This window comes from Acartia tonsa, chromosome 4, assembly GCF_053477335.1.
Source record: "Acartia tonsa isolate MP-2025a chromosome 4, ASM5347733v1, whole genome shotgun sequence".
Taxonomy (NCBI): domain Eukaryota; kingdom Metazoa; phylum Arthropoda; class Copepoda; order Calanoida; family Acartiidae; genus Acartia; species Acartia tonsa.
This window is the reverse complement of record NC_137263.1, coordinates 29,784,432-29,800,916: the sequence shown is the minus strand read 5'-3', so window position 1 is coordinate 29,800,916 and position 16,485 is coordinate 29,784,432. Positions and strand designations below refer to the sequence as shown.

At 32.4% G+C, this 16,485-nt stretch overlaps 4 protein-coding genes across 11 annotated transcripts in view; all 4 read right to left on the bottom strand.

The window, feature by feature from the left end:
* LOC145316722 (guanine nucleotide-binding protein subunit gamma-1-like) overlaps nt 1–16,485 on the bottom strand; it is a 116,387-nt gene that overhangs the window by 1,474 nt on the left and 98,428 nt on the right. The window contains exons 2-3 of the mRNA XM_080157433.1: nt 2,254–2,360; nt 1,289–1,396 (exon numbers count right to left, since the gene is read on the bottom strand). Coding sequence (XP_080013559.1) covers nt 1,292–1,396; nt 2,254–2,352 — 204 coding nt within the window. The 5' untranslated portion in view covers nt 2,353–2,360 and the 3' untranslated portion in view covers nt 1,289–1,291. The remainder of the gene's footprint in view (nt 1–1,288; nt 1,397–2,253; nt 2,361–16,485) is intronic.
* On the bottom strand, nt 3,961–8,555 carry LOC145316706 (deoxynucleotidyltransferase terminal-interacting protein 1). 8 transcript variants are annotated; one of them, XR_013878657.1, is made up of 8 exons: nt 8,410–8,555; nt 7,108–7,202; nt 6,508–6,827; nt 6,172–6,305; nt 5,398–6,003; nt 5,122–5,256; nt 4,272–4,789; nt 3,961–4,125 (listed from the first exon to the last, which is right to left on the bottom strand). XR_013878657.1 is itself a non-coding variant. In XM_080157410.1 (7 exons), the coding sequence occupies exons 1-6, from the start codon at nt 8,491–8,493 to the stop codon at nt 5,158–5,160; spliced, it is 1,338 nt and encodes a 445-aa protein (XP_080013536.1). In that variant the 5' UTR covers nt 8,494–8,555; the 3' UTR covers nt 3,961–4,789; nt 5,122–5,157. The 8 variants fall into 8 exon arrangements, 5 of the variants coding, with proteins under 5 accessions (XP_080013536.1, XP_080013537.1, XP_080013538.1 ...); XR_013878658.1 differs by having other exon boundaries at nt 5,129–5,256; XR_013878659.1 differs by having other exon boundaries at nt 3,961–4,316; nt 4,526–4,789; nt 5,129–5,256.
* Nucleotides 8,491–10,573, bottom strand: LOC145316719 (golgin subfamily A member 7). The gene is made up of 6 exons (XM_080157429.1): nt 10,521–10,573; nt 10,199–10,286; nt 9,884–9,979; nt 9,372–9,478; nt 8,872–8,994; nt 8,491–8,660 (listed from the first exon to the last, which is right to left on the bottom strand). Exons 1-6 carry the CDS (start codon nt 10,566–10,568, stop codon nt 8,640–8,642), a joined length of 483 nt encoding a protein of 160 aa, XP_080013555.1. The 5' UTR covers nt 10,569–10,573; the 3' UTR covers nt 8,491–8,639.
* LOC145316716 (NADH-quinone oxidoreductase subunit B 2-like) lies at nt 10,577–11,394 on the bottom strand. Its single transcript, XM_080157427.1, has one exon. The coding sequence runs from the start codon at nt 11,392–11,394 to the stop codon at nt 10,732–10,734; it is 663 nt and encodes a 220-aa protein (XP_080013553.1). The 3' UTR covers nt 10,577–10,731.

Genomic DNA, 16,485 nt, shown 5'->3' with positions numbered 1-16,485 from the left:
TGCAAAATACTATCATGCAGTAAAACACTCGATGCAAAACAATACATTCATACTTACATTTTAATCAGGACTAGAAAATAAACCCTCATGAAAAAAAACTATTTATCTCAAACTATTCCGCTAACCCAATTGTGACAGTTCCTTATTCTGCTATTCATAATGACTATTCATTTACTCATAAAGTTGTAATATTTCATTAAATATATTACATCCTTACGTAAAAATAAAATAAAGGATGTCTTTCTGTCTGTCAATTGCCAAGATCTCGCTAACCGCTTTACCAATATGGCTCTCCATAACAACGTAGCTTCTTGCAGGTCCAGAGAAAGTTCATAGCTATTTTGGAGAAGGGTACATCAACCCTTTCAAGAGAAAAAAATCACCCATGGAAATAAATACCACCCCCTCCCACCCCCCCCCCAAAAAAAAAATCACTTAACTTTTTAAAACTAAAATAAAAGGTGGAGGTTTAACTTAACCTCCACCCTTCCATCAAGTAACTTTAAAGGCATCTAGGGGAGAAGCCGCCAGTGTAATATATAGAAAAACAAGCAATTTCGTCTAAACAATAATTTTTAACAGTCGGAAAAGATAGAGGCAGAACAGCTTCAGTTGAGATACAATATTCTCTTTAAGCCCAATTCACAAAGTTCTGGGTTGGGTAGCTTTTTCTATCTTTAACAAAAGTGAAAAGAACAATAAAGCAATTAAATTAAAAATCAAATTTATAGATAAAAGATCTTATAATTGATATTCAGGCTTTTTTTACATCTTTTATATTCTAACAATACCTACTAGGTATAAAAGATAATTAAAATAATTAATTTTTATCAATTAAATCATGAACTAACAATCATATATTTTTAAAATATTCTTCAACTTAAAATCTACTTACTTAAAAAATTAAATGGTAGGAACTAACAACAACTAAAAAAATTAAATTGAGCATGCTTAAAATAAAATGAACAAAAAAGAATTTAAGAAATTAAAGATTGAAACAAAGAAAACGATTTATAAGATAGGTGGATTTCAATTGTGATTTGTAGGATAAGACCAAATGAATTATTTTTGTAAAATCTTCAACTTATGTAACATTTAGGTAAGTTATGGAGCATTTTACATGTAGGTACCTATTGAGTTTTTGATCTCCAGAGAAAATAAGAAATGAATAGGTATGTGGGGTAGAAAAGCCTTTTTGATGATCGATAAAAATTACAGAATTCCAACTATCTTAATTATATAACAAATAGACATCAATTCTAATCATTCCAAAATGAATTGAACAAACCCTTTAAATAATCTGACAAGACCATGACTTCTCCCTAAAGGGATTTGCCCTCTCGCTGGAGAAGCCTATCATCAGGTAATCTTCGCACTCTTTCTCCAGGATAAATTTCTGTCAGGTAAAATTAAGTTACACTTGGCATACAGTAATTACAATATCATCAACAGTAATTCATATGTTTTATTGTTTTACTTCATTACAAAAGGGATAGTTCTATGAGAGATTAAATGAGATTTTTATTTATCTTTAATCAAGAAATATATATCTTAACAAAGTTACAACTTGGTTAAAAGACAAATGCTGATTTAATAAACACTACGTAGATATATTTTAGTTGCATAGGTACATAACAAGAATTTAACCTAAACCTAAAGTCAGTTTACAAGAAAAAATTTTAATTCTTTGTTGTTATATTCCAACAAGAAAATAATACTGGTAACACTAATTCTTAGCTAAATCCTTTACATAAAAGTATCCCTTAATTTTTTATTTGATATAAAAACATTCAAACAATACTTATTACTAAATAGCCTCAATATGTATGGAGATGGTACTTAATTTGTTTACTACTCTAGGAATATTATGGGTTTCTTTTATATATACATTCTATCAAATTAAATGTATTTGGAATTAAAAAACATGAAGGCATCACAATTTTACACTATTATTTTTAAAACAAGACTAATATATAGGTACTTTAGTTGATAAAGGAAATATGCGAGTTTTTAGAAAATTATTAATTTTAGGTCAGAAAAACTCCAATTATACAATAAAATTGTTTTAATTTTTGGTTATAAACTTAAAGTAGTACCTAGTCAACTCGTTTGTTAATGTAATATGGCAGCAAGCTGACATTAAAAAGTAAAAGAATACGTAACATTCTGTTATATTCTGATACAATTTGATAGGTAAGTGGGTAAGAATTTTGTATGTTCTTTGTTATAGGTATAATGATAAAAATTGTATACCTTGATGTCCTCGATGGCCTGTGACACAGAGATTCTCTTGATGCTCGCCTCTCTTCTCAGCTGCTCCACCACCTCTCTCTGCTGCTGAATGTTCGACATTTTTGTCTGAAATTGTCACAATTCAGTTGGGGTTTATTTGTATGGCCTGTATGAAAACAATGTGTAAATAAACATTACAAACTTTCTATCTCTGGCTATTTTGGAAGAAACTTTTCGTATAAAATAACCATATCAACAAACTGCCGCAATTTATCCTTCTTTATATCATCTACTTTCTAACTTAAAACGCTTTGAAATTTTTAAAAATTACACAGAAATTTTTGGACTAAAACAATAATTCCGAATTTTGTTTTCTATAATACTTTGAGTAACGGGATCTTTACATAAATCAGAGTTATTCAGTAAAATGTAGGAAATCAAAAAGATGCAAATTGTAAAACATTAGAAAAAAGCATGTTAAATTTATTTAAATATCTTAAATAACTTATTCCATAATTTTATGCAATGTTCATCAAAATAAGACAATTTAGACCAAATCTTATTAGTCTAAATTTGTGTAGATATTTGTTAAATAAATGAAAAAAAATTAATCCCTTTCGGATTATATAAGATTAACCGAATTTGATTTCATACAAATGTTCCAAAATTTAATATAATGCAGAGAAAAATTAAAGAGAAGGTAATAAAAAAGAGAAATGCCATGACAACGGCTTGATCTAAATTTTTATTTTATTACTAACTAATAATCAATTAAGAAAGTAAATATAAAAAGATATAATAACAAATGAAACTGCTTTCCCCCATGAATATCAAAATTGTCCTCATGTCTCACAGAGATGAAAAAAAAATCAATAATCCACATTTACAAAACTAAGAGCAACAGCTCTAAGATGAAAAAAATGGACTTTATGATGAATATGTTTTTATCTGTATATGTATAATATATTCATAAGTTTTATGAAGAAGGGAGGCAGGTAGAGAGAGAGAGAGAGAGAGAGAGAAGAGAGATTCACAAGTTTATTATTGTAAATAGTATAAAATGTCGGGCGCCACTCTTCAATAAAGCAAAGGGAAAGGAGGGGGCGACGAATATATAACGGAGAAAGGAAATAGAAGGGAAGGCTAACAGCAGACAGAGTATGAGTGTGTGTGTGTGTGGTGCGTGTACGGACATAGCTACGGATTACTTTCTTTCTCTTATTATGGAAAATCAGTAATGTGGGTTTCATAGAGATAATCCACGAATTTGCTTATAATTAAAAACAACGGACAACTGTAAATCCGCAGCTAGGTTGTACATAATAACCACAACATATTTATAAGACTATCTCAATGGGCATTTTTTACATCAAAATAGAGGGAATTTCTAACACAAAGAGGAAGAGAATTATTCATCTAAAAATATATTATCAGAGAGGGACAAATTATTTGGAAAAGTACGACGAAAATGGGAGTAGGGGGAGATTTATGTACAAGGGATTTAGCAAATATGTGCGAAATACGTAGTTGTTAAGATAAGGAACAGACCTTACCAAAGAGTGGAGAAAATATCTTATGTTTGTAAAAGCATAGCAACTTAAAAATAGAATTTGTCTGTCTGCACAATTAAATCAATAACAGTAAATGATATTATAAACAAATCTTTTTTTATCCAAACCCATAATATATTCATGCAAAATTAATAAATGATAAGTTATAGAATTAATATCAAGTTGAAAATGATTTATTCTAGGCAAATATTTCAATATTTATACATTTTGCAGCTAGATTTATATGTAAATTAATAAATAATAACGGGGGATTGTAATCACATATTTAAACAATCATTTTATTACATTTAAGTTTTTTTAAAGTCTTATGTCTTAAACCTGACTAAATGGAATTTTATTTACTTTTTTTATTAAAGAAAAATAACATCAAGGGAACGTTAAAAATGCGTCTTATAGTTTTCTATTATTTAACAAAAATTAGAAGAGATTTAAATATTTTTTTTTCACATGAAAAGGTAAAATCTTTACAGGGTTAAGAAGTCCATACTTTAAGATTTAACATCATTATATGTTCTAATTAATACACTTATAAATATAAGAAAAAACGATTGAAAAAAAATGAATTTAAGCACTGAGCAGCTGAAATTAATACCTAATATAAAATTGACTGATCAAAAAGTTAAAACATTTCCTTTAAAGATTATAAAAAAAAATGGAAGCAAAGCAATGAAAATAAAAAAAATTCTAATAATATTTCCAAATTAACTACTTTTTATATTTACAATAAACAAATGATTATAAAATATTAATAACGAATTAAACTAAAAAAATGCGTTGTAGTGATGAGTGGCACAAATTTTAAATACTTAAATGAAAACAACTTTTTTATTCTGAGATTTCTGTTGATCTGACATTGTTGTGATGATATGTACAGTCAGAATTATTCTGGAAATTTCAGAAAAAGGTTTTCTTTATATGTTTATAAATATAATACAACAGCAGCGAAATTTCAATCATTAGACTCCAGAGGGGGAGGAATTTGTACACTTTCGCGCAAGCAAAATATCATAACTTTGTTTTCAGCCAATACGATTTGAAATTCTTTTTTTGTGTTCTCTTCTACATGACCCAAATCCATCACAACAGCTAATTTGCAGCATAAATTTCATCGGATACCCAACCAACCAAATTTTGCAAAATATTTCTAACACTTTTTTCTCTATAGATTTTTAAAACTGGTCTCAAATGATAAGGTACAAATAATGCAATTCGAAAAAAAGGTTTCTGGAACAAAATTTTCTACCAAAAATGTACCACTCTACTAGTACCTACTCATTGAAATCAACATCTACAATAAATTGCGTATGGAAAAGTGTACAAAATACCAAATCCCTTGATAAATAATCATATTATTTTATTGGATAGAATCATCTGCAAGTGCAAGAAGATTAAGTTCAGAGCCGCTGCCTGTGTCCATTTCAAATTCGCGAACCAAGTTGTGCAAATTCATTCCCTGAAAAAAAGCATAATCATATAAGTTCTTAGTATACAAATCTAAATATTATAACTCACTTTGGCCGGCTGTCTTTGTCCGTCCAGTTATTTCCTATCTAATTCGTAATATGATTTTAATCAGAAATATAAATAAATGTACCTGAAGAAAACCTGGATCCAAATTGTCTAAGTCATCATCCACTGACTCATGCTTTATGTCATTGAATAGATGCGCCACATTGTTGCTACCAACATCATGATCTGTCCCTCCACCACACATCAAACCCTCCAGACTCATTTCATCCTCTTTCTTAATAGTGTTGTTATGGTCTCCAAACTTCTTGCGCATAACAAGAATATCATCATCTAGTACACCTGATGCAACAATATTAATATCATCTCGCCGCATTTTCTTACCCTCCTCGTCCATCTCAGCATATTCCTCAGCCATGCGTAAAAGTTCATCATCAGTCGTTTCAGGGTTTGTCTTGGCGGTCTCAATGTAGGCCTTCATTTTCTCCAGCATCCAATCAGGAACAGTAAATCCGACCAGCTCGCCAGGCTGCTGCTTAGGATGGGACGAATACTCGGGGGACTCCGCGAGATCAAGGATGTCTTGTAGCACCATTAGGTAAGCTTTGCCACCCGTGGTGGCCATCAGGTTAGCCTTGGCTAACCATTCTTTGTCAGTTTGATCGCCGGAATACTTGAACAATTCTGGATGTTTGATGTAGAGTCTTCCACGCGTTTGTCCAAAGCCAAGTGCCTAAAAATTTACGAACCTTTTTAAAATTCAGACGACATAATGAAGATTTAGCAAGACCAAACATGTTGAATTTTTCTTATTACTTCTGAAAAAACCTTCTTGGCAAGATATGTATAAAGAAATTTTATACCTTAATAATTTTAGGAAAATGAAATACACAAATGTTACCTTATTAGCTCTAGATCCCAAGATAAACAAAGTATCCGAGGTCAATCTCTCCGACTCCCACTTCGGTCCTTCTCTTCTAACAGGTCGACCGGCCTTGTTTACCAAGATTAAGTCAGTGTTGGGTCGTCCAAGACCTGTCATGAATTATTTATATGATCAAAACATAGTTATAGGAAATAAAGTGCATCTATGTTTTTTTTTTTTATAAAAATAACATTATTGTACAATTTGCACTAACTAACTTATATCGAAAAAGTATAGGTATAGTCTGTAGGTAGGTAACAATTTTAAATTATAAATCATCTTAAACAAATATCTCTTAATATGCTTAATTACCTGATTTTATTACCATACTCTTTTTCGTAACTGGGGAAGAAACATGGCTGTTGTTTGAAAAAGACCTCTTCAGCACCTGATTAGGACAATTTCCACCTCGGCTTATAGTATTATTATTAATATTATTGTTGGTGAAACGTTGCTGTAGCTTCGTATCTACCAAAGACTGCTGGTAGACCTCCTTGGCATTCTCCAGGGCGGAGATACAGACCTCCTCTAGAGCAGCTCCAGGTACATTCTCCTCACCAAGGTTCAAGCGCAGGTTTCTGATGGCGGGCTTTAGATGGGACTCTGCTATGTCAGACAAAACTTTCTGGATTCTGAAAAAGAAGGTTTTAATCAATTCATAGATTTTATATATCAGATAAATACCTAATGAAAACATAAATGTAGAATAATAAGCAACTTATTTCCAGACAATCATGATACGTCGTTCGTTAGGTAAATTCATAATTATATTCACTATTTGGTTGTTTCTTTTTATTTGTCAAGACATAACACTCGTTCTATCTAATAACATAGTTAGCGAATGTTTACTTTTAAATAATTAAAAATATGTTTGTTTTAGTAATTTAATGAAGAAAAAAATGTAAAAGCTACCTAATATTTATTTCTGGCTGTATCAAAGACCTTAATGTCTCTAGAGCACTGGTTGGATCCCTGACCTGGCTGGCTGAGCACCGAGACAGGGCCGCCTGCAATTATTACAGTAAAAAAAATCTAAATATATTTTTTTATATAAAAGTCAGAGGATGTCGGTTTATTTGCCTGTAGCTTATAGGAAGCCTGCAAGAAATACCACGCTTTAACTGCTGAAAGACTGCCACAAGTAGACCAAATACCCCAAATTTGAAGCCTTCAGCTTCTATAACAAAAAAGTTCTAGACATTCTAAAATGACATTTTATGTACAATGAAAATTTTGAAAGAATTGCAATGCTCATGTTGAAAACTTTGAAATTAAACTACGTGGCCTAGAAACAAAATTATAAGCTTATTTTTGTCATAAATTTAGGTTTCCAGTAACTAATTATATTTTTACAATAAAGATACCTATTTTTATAGTCAAAATCATTAAAAAAAATTAAGTTTTGCTTGCGTTGTACCGAATGTACTGTAGCCAATCAGAAGGCTGAATCAGCTTAACAACCAATCACAGCTAAGCTTGTATTAGTTTACCCCTTTGTTTTCGCTATGATTTTCGTTTAAAAATGCAATTTAAATCGAATTTTTTTCATAGATTTTGACTATGAAATGTGGTGTTTTTATTGTAAAAATGTAATTAGTTACAGGCAATCTAAGTTTCTGACAAAGATAAGGTTATAATTTTGTGTCTAGGCGACGTAATTTAATAGGTATTGTTTTTTCTTTTATGAGCATTGGAAATCTTTCAAAAATTCCATTGTACATAAAATGCTATTTTGAAATGCCTAGAACTTTTTTGTTATTGAAGCTGAAGGCTTTAAATTTGGGGTATTGGGTCTTCTTGTGGCAGTCTTTCAGCAGTTAAAGCGTGTTATTTCTTGCAGGCGTCCTTTATGAGCTCGCTAACCACTGGACCGAAATGGTACTCCTTTATTGTGAAGTTTTAAAAAAGTTTATGATAGTTAAGTTTTATAGTATTTTGGGGGAAGTAAGGGTACCTCCAGTGTCCACTCTCCCAGAGAAATTGACCATTGAAAAAAACATTCTCACAATTTTTAAATACCACCATGAAATCAATGCATTTTTTGGCTACTTTTAAGTTAAAATGGATCCAAATTAAGCAATTTTAATTTGAAAATTTCCAGATATAAAAATCTAGAAAATAGGGTTCAAATATTTTCTTCAAGTGAGTCTAATTTTTATCATTTCAAAGTAAGAAAAAAATCTAAATTAAATTCTTTTTATAAAATTCATTTACCTGGCTAGCTGCTGTACTTATTGATTGATGGATTGTTGAACCACTTATGGCCTCGTAGATTTTCATTCTTTTATCAATGGCCATTTTTGTCCAATTTTATAATTTCCTAACTAATTCAAACATTTAGTATCACAAAGAAAAAGTTTTTTTTTCTGTTAAGCAACAATATAAAATAGTGTTTGTACAAAGTAGGTTCACATGGCAATAAAATTTATTCACTTCTTCTTTCTCTAAGGGTAAGCAACTTTGCTCTGAAAAAAATATAAGATTAGGTATGGATATTGGTTTTAAGTGTGCCTAGTAACAACTGCTTTTACTAGGAAGCTTCAAATGTTTCTTTGCTCTCTACAATTACAGGACTTAAAATAAAATCTCCTTTAATTTGAAAGGTAACATATATTTACTTAAAAATTTTACATGAAATGATTAGGTGTCTTGCCATGAAAATATATCTATTCTCACCTGTATAGAGTTACAGCTAGTAGTTTGTGGTTGGAGAGCAGGTTCTGTGAGTAAAGATATTTCCACAACCCTCAAGCCTAGCTCAATAGGGTCGGTTATCAAGAGGCCTCGCTTAGTCCAAACCTGAATTTTAAAATAAAAACAATAAAAAAACACAACATGAAAGAAGGCCCTAGCCATAAAAGAGTTTGCATCCAACATATAAGCTAAACGAAAATATATTTCATAATAAATAAAGTGAAGAAAAGACTTTTGTTTCACTACAGTGAAATTATACTACAATCAATTATAATTTAAAACTAAAAGATATATATCTATGTCAATATTTTTATCCGCAAGGAATTACTAGGTAAAGACTTTTACATCAGAAGTAAAATCAAAAACTACAATTGCTTTTTATATCTCAAGCACTTTTATAAAAAACCTTATGTCCAATCATACAATCATGTTGATTGTAAAATATTTCTAGCTATGAAAACACAAGCATATTAAAAAAACACCTGTTCGTTTTGTTCATGAACGAATCTTGATACTTTCTTTAAACACTTTTCATAATGAGTCTCTGTGCAAAAGTAGATAATGTAAGCCGTCAAACAAGCCATGCAACCTAAATAGTTCACATAAATAATAAAATTAGTTGCTATATTTTTATTGAAATAATAGGTAATAAATAATATTTAACATAGTGGATATTTTTCAGAAAATGTGCTCACTTAAAGTTCTAGTCACAGAATCACAAGGATGTTAGGTTTTTATTGATTAGGGTTGATTAAAGGATCCCTTCAACAATCAGGTCAGGTTTGGGTAAAAATAAGTAAACACTAATTGGAATGCATGGTCAGATTCGACATCCTATGATAAACTGTTAACATGAGCTCAAACCAAACGTTCCTTAACATTCTATAGTTGTATTTTTTCCCTATACACAAAAAAAACTATAGTCAAGACAACAACAACAGATCTCAGCCAATCTGCCATTCATTTCATCTGATGTAAACTAAACAAAATTTACCTTCACAATAGGTTGAACAGTTTGCCTTTTCAGCCTCGGCATACAAAGTATTCAGAGTATTTATTGTGTATTCAAATTGTCCTCGGTCTATTTTTCCTAAAATAAAGATTCAAAATTAATTTACAATTAACAAACAAGTATTTTAGTTTAACTTAGACGAATATATCCGTGAGTAGCGCAACAATATATCAACATAAAATAAATGCTAAAGCTAAGGCAATTTTAGCAGATATAATTGAAAATGCCCTAAAATGGAATTTTTATGGCGTGTTTTAAATCTAATATTATTTTAATCCATTAATAAAAAAGATTAACCTTCAAGCTCTACTGGAAATCTTGTATGAAACTTGACTCCAATGCCTTCACTATAGTCACGCTGCAGGAATACTTTACGACAGTTGGCCTAAAATATGTAAAGCCGTTAGAAAATTAGGTTATTTTTTCAAAATTTAAAGAAAATCGAAGAGGATATCGCCGAAATAAATTTTAAAATATTTACGGCATTTACCCTATAGGGCTTCGTTGAGGTGGGTGGAAAGATAAAAAAAAAGCCATATTATACAATTTTAAGGCTTCTTTGAACATCATTTTGTGATAATTGTCTTTGGCATTTATAGAATTTAAAATCAATATTAACCTGTGTTATTCCTTGATTTATTACATTTTCAGATTGGTTTCTGGACATATTGCATCTCTGGAACAAAAGATTATGTCAACATCCTTATCATAAGGATTATCAGATAGTAATATAGTTTATATTTCTTTACATGCCTGGTTTCTTACAAGTATATGAATAATTGATCAATAAACATAAGATCACAAATAAAATATTGCTAATAATAAAATAATTAAGTTCTGAGCCAAGCCTGGCACAGCTGCATACGCTTTACTTTCTTTTGGAGCTGTAGGAAACCGTACATAAGAGCCTCGGCGGTGGGAGGGCAGCCGGGAACATAAATATCAACGGGAACAATTCTGTCACATCCACGGACGACAGCATATGAATAGTGATAATAACCGCCGCCGTTGGCGCAGCTGCCCATAGAGACAACCCAACGAGGGTCGGGCATCTGGTCGTAAACCTTTCTAAAGGCGGGTGCCATTTTATTAGTTAAAGTACCGGCAACAATAATCACATCGGCCTGACGAGGGGAGGCACGGAAAACGATACCGTATCTGTCCATGTCGTATCTGGGGGCAGCGATGTGCATCATCTCTACAGCACAGCAGGCAAGACCAAAGGTCAAGGGCCACAGCGAACCCTTTCTACCCCAGTTAAGCAGATCGTCAAGACGGGCCATGGCCCATTCGGCTTTGTTGGCCTTAAAGTCGACCTTGAAGGGAGAGTAGCCGTCGTTGGCAGCCCTGGCGGGAATAGAAGAATTCTGACCCATGTCAGGGGTGGTTGTGCTGGTAGCACGAACTGGCATCATTGCAGTCATCTGTGGCTTGGCAACAGCCAGCTGGCTGCGGCTGCCGCGCAGCATCAACGCAAGAGCAGCGTTATTCATACTCTCTGAAATAAAAAATATTAATAATTGATGTGTCACAAAAATATGATTTTCATGGCTTGTTTTTCTAAGCTAAATTTTAAAATCTTTGTTTCTAAGTAAAATATCGCAAATTCAATTAAAAATATGTTTAGTGAACTCAGCCTTTTAAAGATCGAGCTTATGATGAAAAATTAAATTCATTCAGTTCAATGTACTTATAACATGTATAATTAGCAAATATATAAGGTGATCGACACAGGGCAGGAGGTACTTCTTGAAGTACTGGGGGATATTGACGTCCCTCCCCTTACCAGTCACCCTTCCTTCCAGGGATATGAAAGGTTTGCGTAGGACTAACTATCCTACCTGTAAAAATCATCACAGTTAGCGAAACCACCCACAAAACCTCAAACACTTATGGCTTTAACACAGCCAGAGGTGTGCATGAAACAAGAACTGTTGGAACTGATGCTCAGTTTACTGAGAATATGAAAGATGATGGTGAAACCCGAAAGGAAGCTATCAACTTGATGACAGGACCAATAAGTTCTAAGCAAAGCTGTAAGATAGGAACCTGGAATGTTAGAACAATGTATGAGTCAACTAAAACAGCCCAAGTAGTTAAAGAAATGACAAGTTACAATATCGGAATACTTGGAATTGCAGAATGTAGATGGACAGGACAAGGACAAACCACAACCAAAGATGGCCACCTAATACTTTATTCTGGTCATGAAAGTCAACATATGTATGGGGTTGCTATAATTATCCAAAAACGACATGTCAATTCACTAATAGACTGGAAACCTATATCAGACAGAATAATTAAGGCTAGATTCCAATCAAGGCACTGCAAGTTGACCCTTATCCAATGCTATGCCCCAACAAATGACAAAAGTGAAGAAGTAAAACAAGAGTTTTATGATCAACTGCAATCAATCAGAAACTCAGTACCCAAACATGACATGTGTCTAGTTCTTGGAGATATGAATGCTAAAGTAGGAACTGACAGGACTGGAGTGGAAAATGCAATGGGACACTTTGGCATAGGTACAAGAAATGAAAATGGAGAACTTTTACTTGAATTCTGTTTAAATAATGATATGGTCGTAGGAGGTACATTATTCCAACACAAAAACATTCACAAATATACCTGGACAACACCTGATGGACAAACAAGAAACATGATTGACCATATTATGATCAATAGAAAATGGGTCAAATCAATGCAAGACTGTAGGAGCTATAGAGGAGCCGACATATTCAGTGACCATGAACTAGTTGTCAGTAAGATTAAATTAAAGCTGAAGCGTACTGGCCATGATATAAAGAGTGAGATTGGCAGACAATATGATTCTTCAAGATTAAAGGACCCAGTGATAAAGAATGAATTTGTCTTAAAACTCAGAAATAGATTTCAAGTCTTAGAGGACCTAAATGACGAGACTGAGATCACATGGACTTCAATTAAAGAAAACTTTCAATCTACTGCTAAGGAAATCCTAGGACACAAGAAACCAGAGAAAAAGGACTGGATCTCTGAAGAAACATGGAACAAAATAGAAGAGAGAAAGAATCTTAAAAACAAAATTCATAATGCTCAACATTTGGCTGACATGGGCAATTTAAGAGCTGAATATACTGCTAAAGACAAAGAAGTCAAAAAGCGCACAAGGAAAGACAAGAGAGATTACATTGACAATCTGGCTGAAAAGGCCCAGAGAGCAGCTGACTTCGGTAACATGAAAACAGTATACAACATAACCAAGCAATTAAGTGGCAAATATAACAAAAAGAGTGGTGAAACTATCAAGGCTAAAGATGGTAAATTACTCACTACAGAAAAAGAAGTTGCTGAAAGGTGGAAATCGCATTTTGAAGAAGTGTTGAACAGACCTGAACCTGAAATTACTGCTGAACCAGAACCAGGACATGAAATAGACATAGACACAAGACCACCAACTATTCAAGAAGTTAAAGCTGCTATACATAGTCTAAAGAACGACAAAGCACCTGGACCTGACTTGATAACTGCTGAAATGCTTAAGGCAGACATAGATCTTTCTGCTAGGACTCTGACTGATCTCTTTGATAAAATTTGGAGACAAGAAAAGATACCAACTGACTGGTCTAAAGGTATAATCATAAAACTACCTAAGAAGGGAGATTTGAACAATTGTGATAATTGGAGAGGAATTATGCTGCTTTCTATCCCAAGCAAGGTCCTATGTAAAGTTATTTTAAACAGAATTGATGAGAAAATTGACAATAAACTAAGAGAAGAACAAGCTGGGTTCCGTGCTGGAAGAGGCTGTGTTGACCAAATTTTCACCCTTAGGACAGTTATTGAACAATGTGTTGAATTTAACAAGCCACTCCATGTAAATTTTGTTGATTTCTCTAAGGCCTTTGACTCCATACACAGACAAACACTCTGGAAAATACTAAGAAGTTATGGTATACCTGAAAAGATGATAATTATGATAACTAAATTTTATGACAACTTCCAAGCCTGTGTTTCAGTTGGAAACAATAAGACATCTGATTTCTTTAAAATAAGCACTGGAGTTAGACAGGGATGCATTTTATCACCTATTCTATTTATATTGGTCATTGACTGGGTGATGAAGAAAACCACAGAGGACAAAAAACGTGGTCTCCAGCTGGGCGTACTAGGACACCTAGAAGATCTGGACTTTGCTGATGATCTGGCACTGATTTCAGAAACAATTAAACATCTACAAGCTAAGACAGATAGACTAGTCAAATACGCAGGACAAGTCGGGCTCTTTGTTAATGTCAAGAAGACTGAAATTATGAATATACCTACAAACCCTGATCAAACTATAACAATAAATGGTGAACAATTGAAACAAAGCAACAAATTCACCTATTTGGGGAGTGTTATCAGCAGTGAAAATGGCTCAAAAGCTGATATTAAAACCAGGATTGATAAGGCTAGGGTTGCTTTCAACAGTCTACACAACGTTTGGAATTCAAAGAAACTTGCTCTGAAAACAAAAATCAGACTTTACAACAGTAATGTAAAATCAGTTCTTCTTTATGGAGCTGAATGCTGGAGAACTGTGAAAACTGAAACAAATCAACTTAATGCATTTCACAATAGCTGCCTAAGAAGAATTTGCAAAATATTCTGGCCAAACAAAATATCAAACATTGAGCTGTATGCTAAGACCAAGTGCAATAGTATTGAAGCAGAAGTGAAATTTAAAAGACTAAGATGGCTAGGACATGTGCTCAGAATGGAACAAAATAGGTTTCCAAAAAAGTGCTTAAAATGGAACCCCACCACTGGTAAACGTAAACGGGGACAACCAAAAATGACCTGGAGGCGGAGCACTGAAAAGGACCTCTTTAATTTGAAATTAACATGGGGAGAAGCTGAAGCACTTGCCAAAAAAAAAAAAAAAAAAAAAAAAAAAAAAAAAAAAAAAGGAATTCATGGAGGAGCAGGGTGGCCGTATTCTCTGGACTCCACAGTCCAAAAGAGAGACGCGACTGAACTGAACTGAAGGTGATCGACAATAGTAGCAACCAACAAAAATAAATCGTAATCTACCACGTAGGTACGTAGATTACAAAATACATCGACAAGTAAATTTTTCGGCCACATAATAATTGTATTCTTTACACAATAAAAAAAGTTACCTACATAACATATATAATGAAAACACTATTCCTTAATTAATTAAAAGCCTTCTGTACTTTTAATTTTGAAAAGAATAAAAAATATTCTATGCCATTTAACTAACTGCTTATGTCCTTAATTAATAAAAATGGCCTTAAAAATACCATTATTTTACATATTTTATAAATCTAAAAGAAATATTTATAGAAAAAAAACACTTCATTTTGAAAAACAAAATAAACCCTTTACTAAAAGTGTTTTAAAGTAGGTAATAAATGGCTGAAAAAAAAGTTATAAAATGTGAAATGTTGTGTTGTTTAATAATTTTAATGGAGGTAGCTTACTAGCTCTACTCTGTCTGTGTATGTGTGTGTGTGTGTGTGTGTGTATCAAGCTGAGCTGGGAAGTGTACACTTGGAGAAAGCTGTCATTGAAATCAGTTTTTAAAAATTATTTAGATTATCTCAATTTATTCTCCTATTAAAAAATCATTTTTTGGTTTTAAAAAGTTTAATTTGGACTTTTAAATAAATTTTTTTTCAATTATAGATAAAAGGAAATAAAAAATAGTTTTAAATACCGAGTTTCAGATAAGGAAAAATAATCTAACAACAATAAGGACGATAAGATAAAAGTAATATTCATTATATTATATTTTTATCCAGAAAAAAAGTATATTCATTCATTAACTGTATTATTTACTAATCATTTGACATTTATTTTTATAAAATTTCAAATAAAGACATTCAAATATTTAAAAATGAAAACATATAATGCAAAGAAAAGCAATAAAAATTCTAATTAGTCCAGTGCAGCGCTACAATAAAGTCTATAACAATTATATATAAATATATTAATGCTGCTTATTATAGGAAATTATTTTAGTGGGGTTCACAAGATCGCAAATACTGAGCTCTATAAAGCACGTAGGGTTATAATGTCAGACATGAAACTGGCAATTAAAGAAATTGGGGAGGACATAATTATTTAGCCAATTAAGCTTTGACGTGTAAACCCCAAGATAAGAGAAAACTAGGTAGACCAAAAATAATCTGGAGAAGGGAACCCCTACATGAACTAGAAGATGATAAAATATCATCTCTCATAAATAGCAAAAATCGTATTAGTGTCGGACTGATTATGACGTAAGAAAAAAAAATAGCCAATGAGAGGCCACTATAAATTTTACTATTGGTCAATAATGGCCTCTCATTGGCTAATTTTTTTTCTTACGTCATAATCAGTCCGACACTAATACTAGGTTCATTCCAAATAAGATTGGAGAAATTGTGAGTGGCCTACGCTCAAAGAAGAAAAAACTGGCGGAATAATGTTGGTGATGATCTTAGTGGGGTTGATCGGGAGTGAGCCCCCACCCCCTCTCCATCAATTATCCAATAAATTTTCTTGGCCACTTCTAATAAACTTCTCTGTAAATTGGAATATTGATGAGTCCGTCA

What these genes read in the sequence shown, in the direction of transcription:
- LOC145316716 (XM_080157427.1), bottom strand. Translation starts at nt 11,394, where the DNA reads ATGAATAACGCTGCTCTTGCGTTGATGCTGCGCGGCAGCCGCAGCCAG.
- LOC145316706 (XM_080157409.1), bottom strand. Translation starts at nt 8,493, where the DNA reads ATGGCCATTGATAAAAGAATGAAAATCTACGAGGCCATAAGTGGTTCA. An exon ending in CAGCCAGAAATAAATATTAG is followed by an intron (nt 6,828 to 7,107) that starts GTAGCTTTTACA and finishes CTTCTTTTTCAG; the next exon opens with AATCCAGAAAGTTTTGTCTG. An exon ending in GAGTATGGTAATAAAATCAG is followed by an intron (nt 6,306 to 6,507) that starts GTAATTAAGCAT and finishes AATTCATGACAG; the next exon opens with GTCTTGGACGACCCAACACT.
- LOC145316719 (XM_080157429.1), bottom strand. Translation starts at nt 10,568, where the DNA reads ATGTCCAGAAACCAATCTGAAAATGTAATAAATCAAGGAATAACACAG. An exon ending in CTGTTCAACCTATTGTGAAG is followed by an intron (nt 9,479 to 9,883) that starts GTAAATTTTGTT and finishes TGAACTATTTAG; the next exon opens with GTTGCATGGCTTGTTTGACG. An exon ending in CTAGCTGTAACTCTATACAG is followed by an intron (nt 8,661 to 8,871) that starts GTGAGAATAGAT and finishes TATTTTTTTCAG; the next exon opens with AGCAAAGTTGCTTACCCTTA.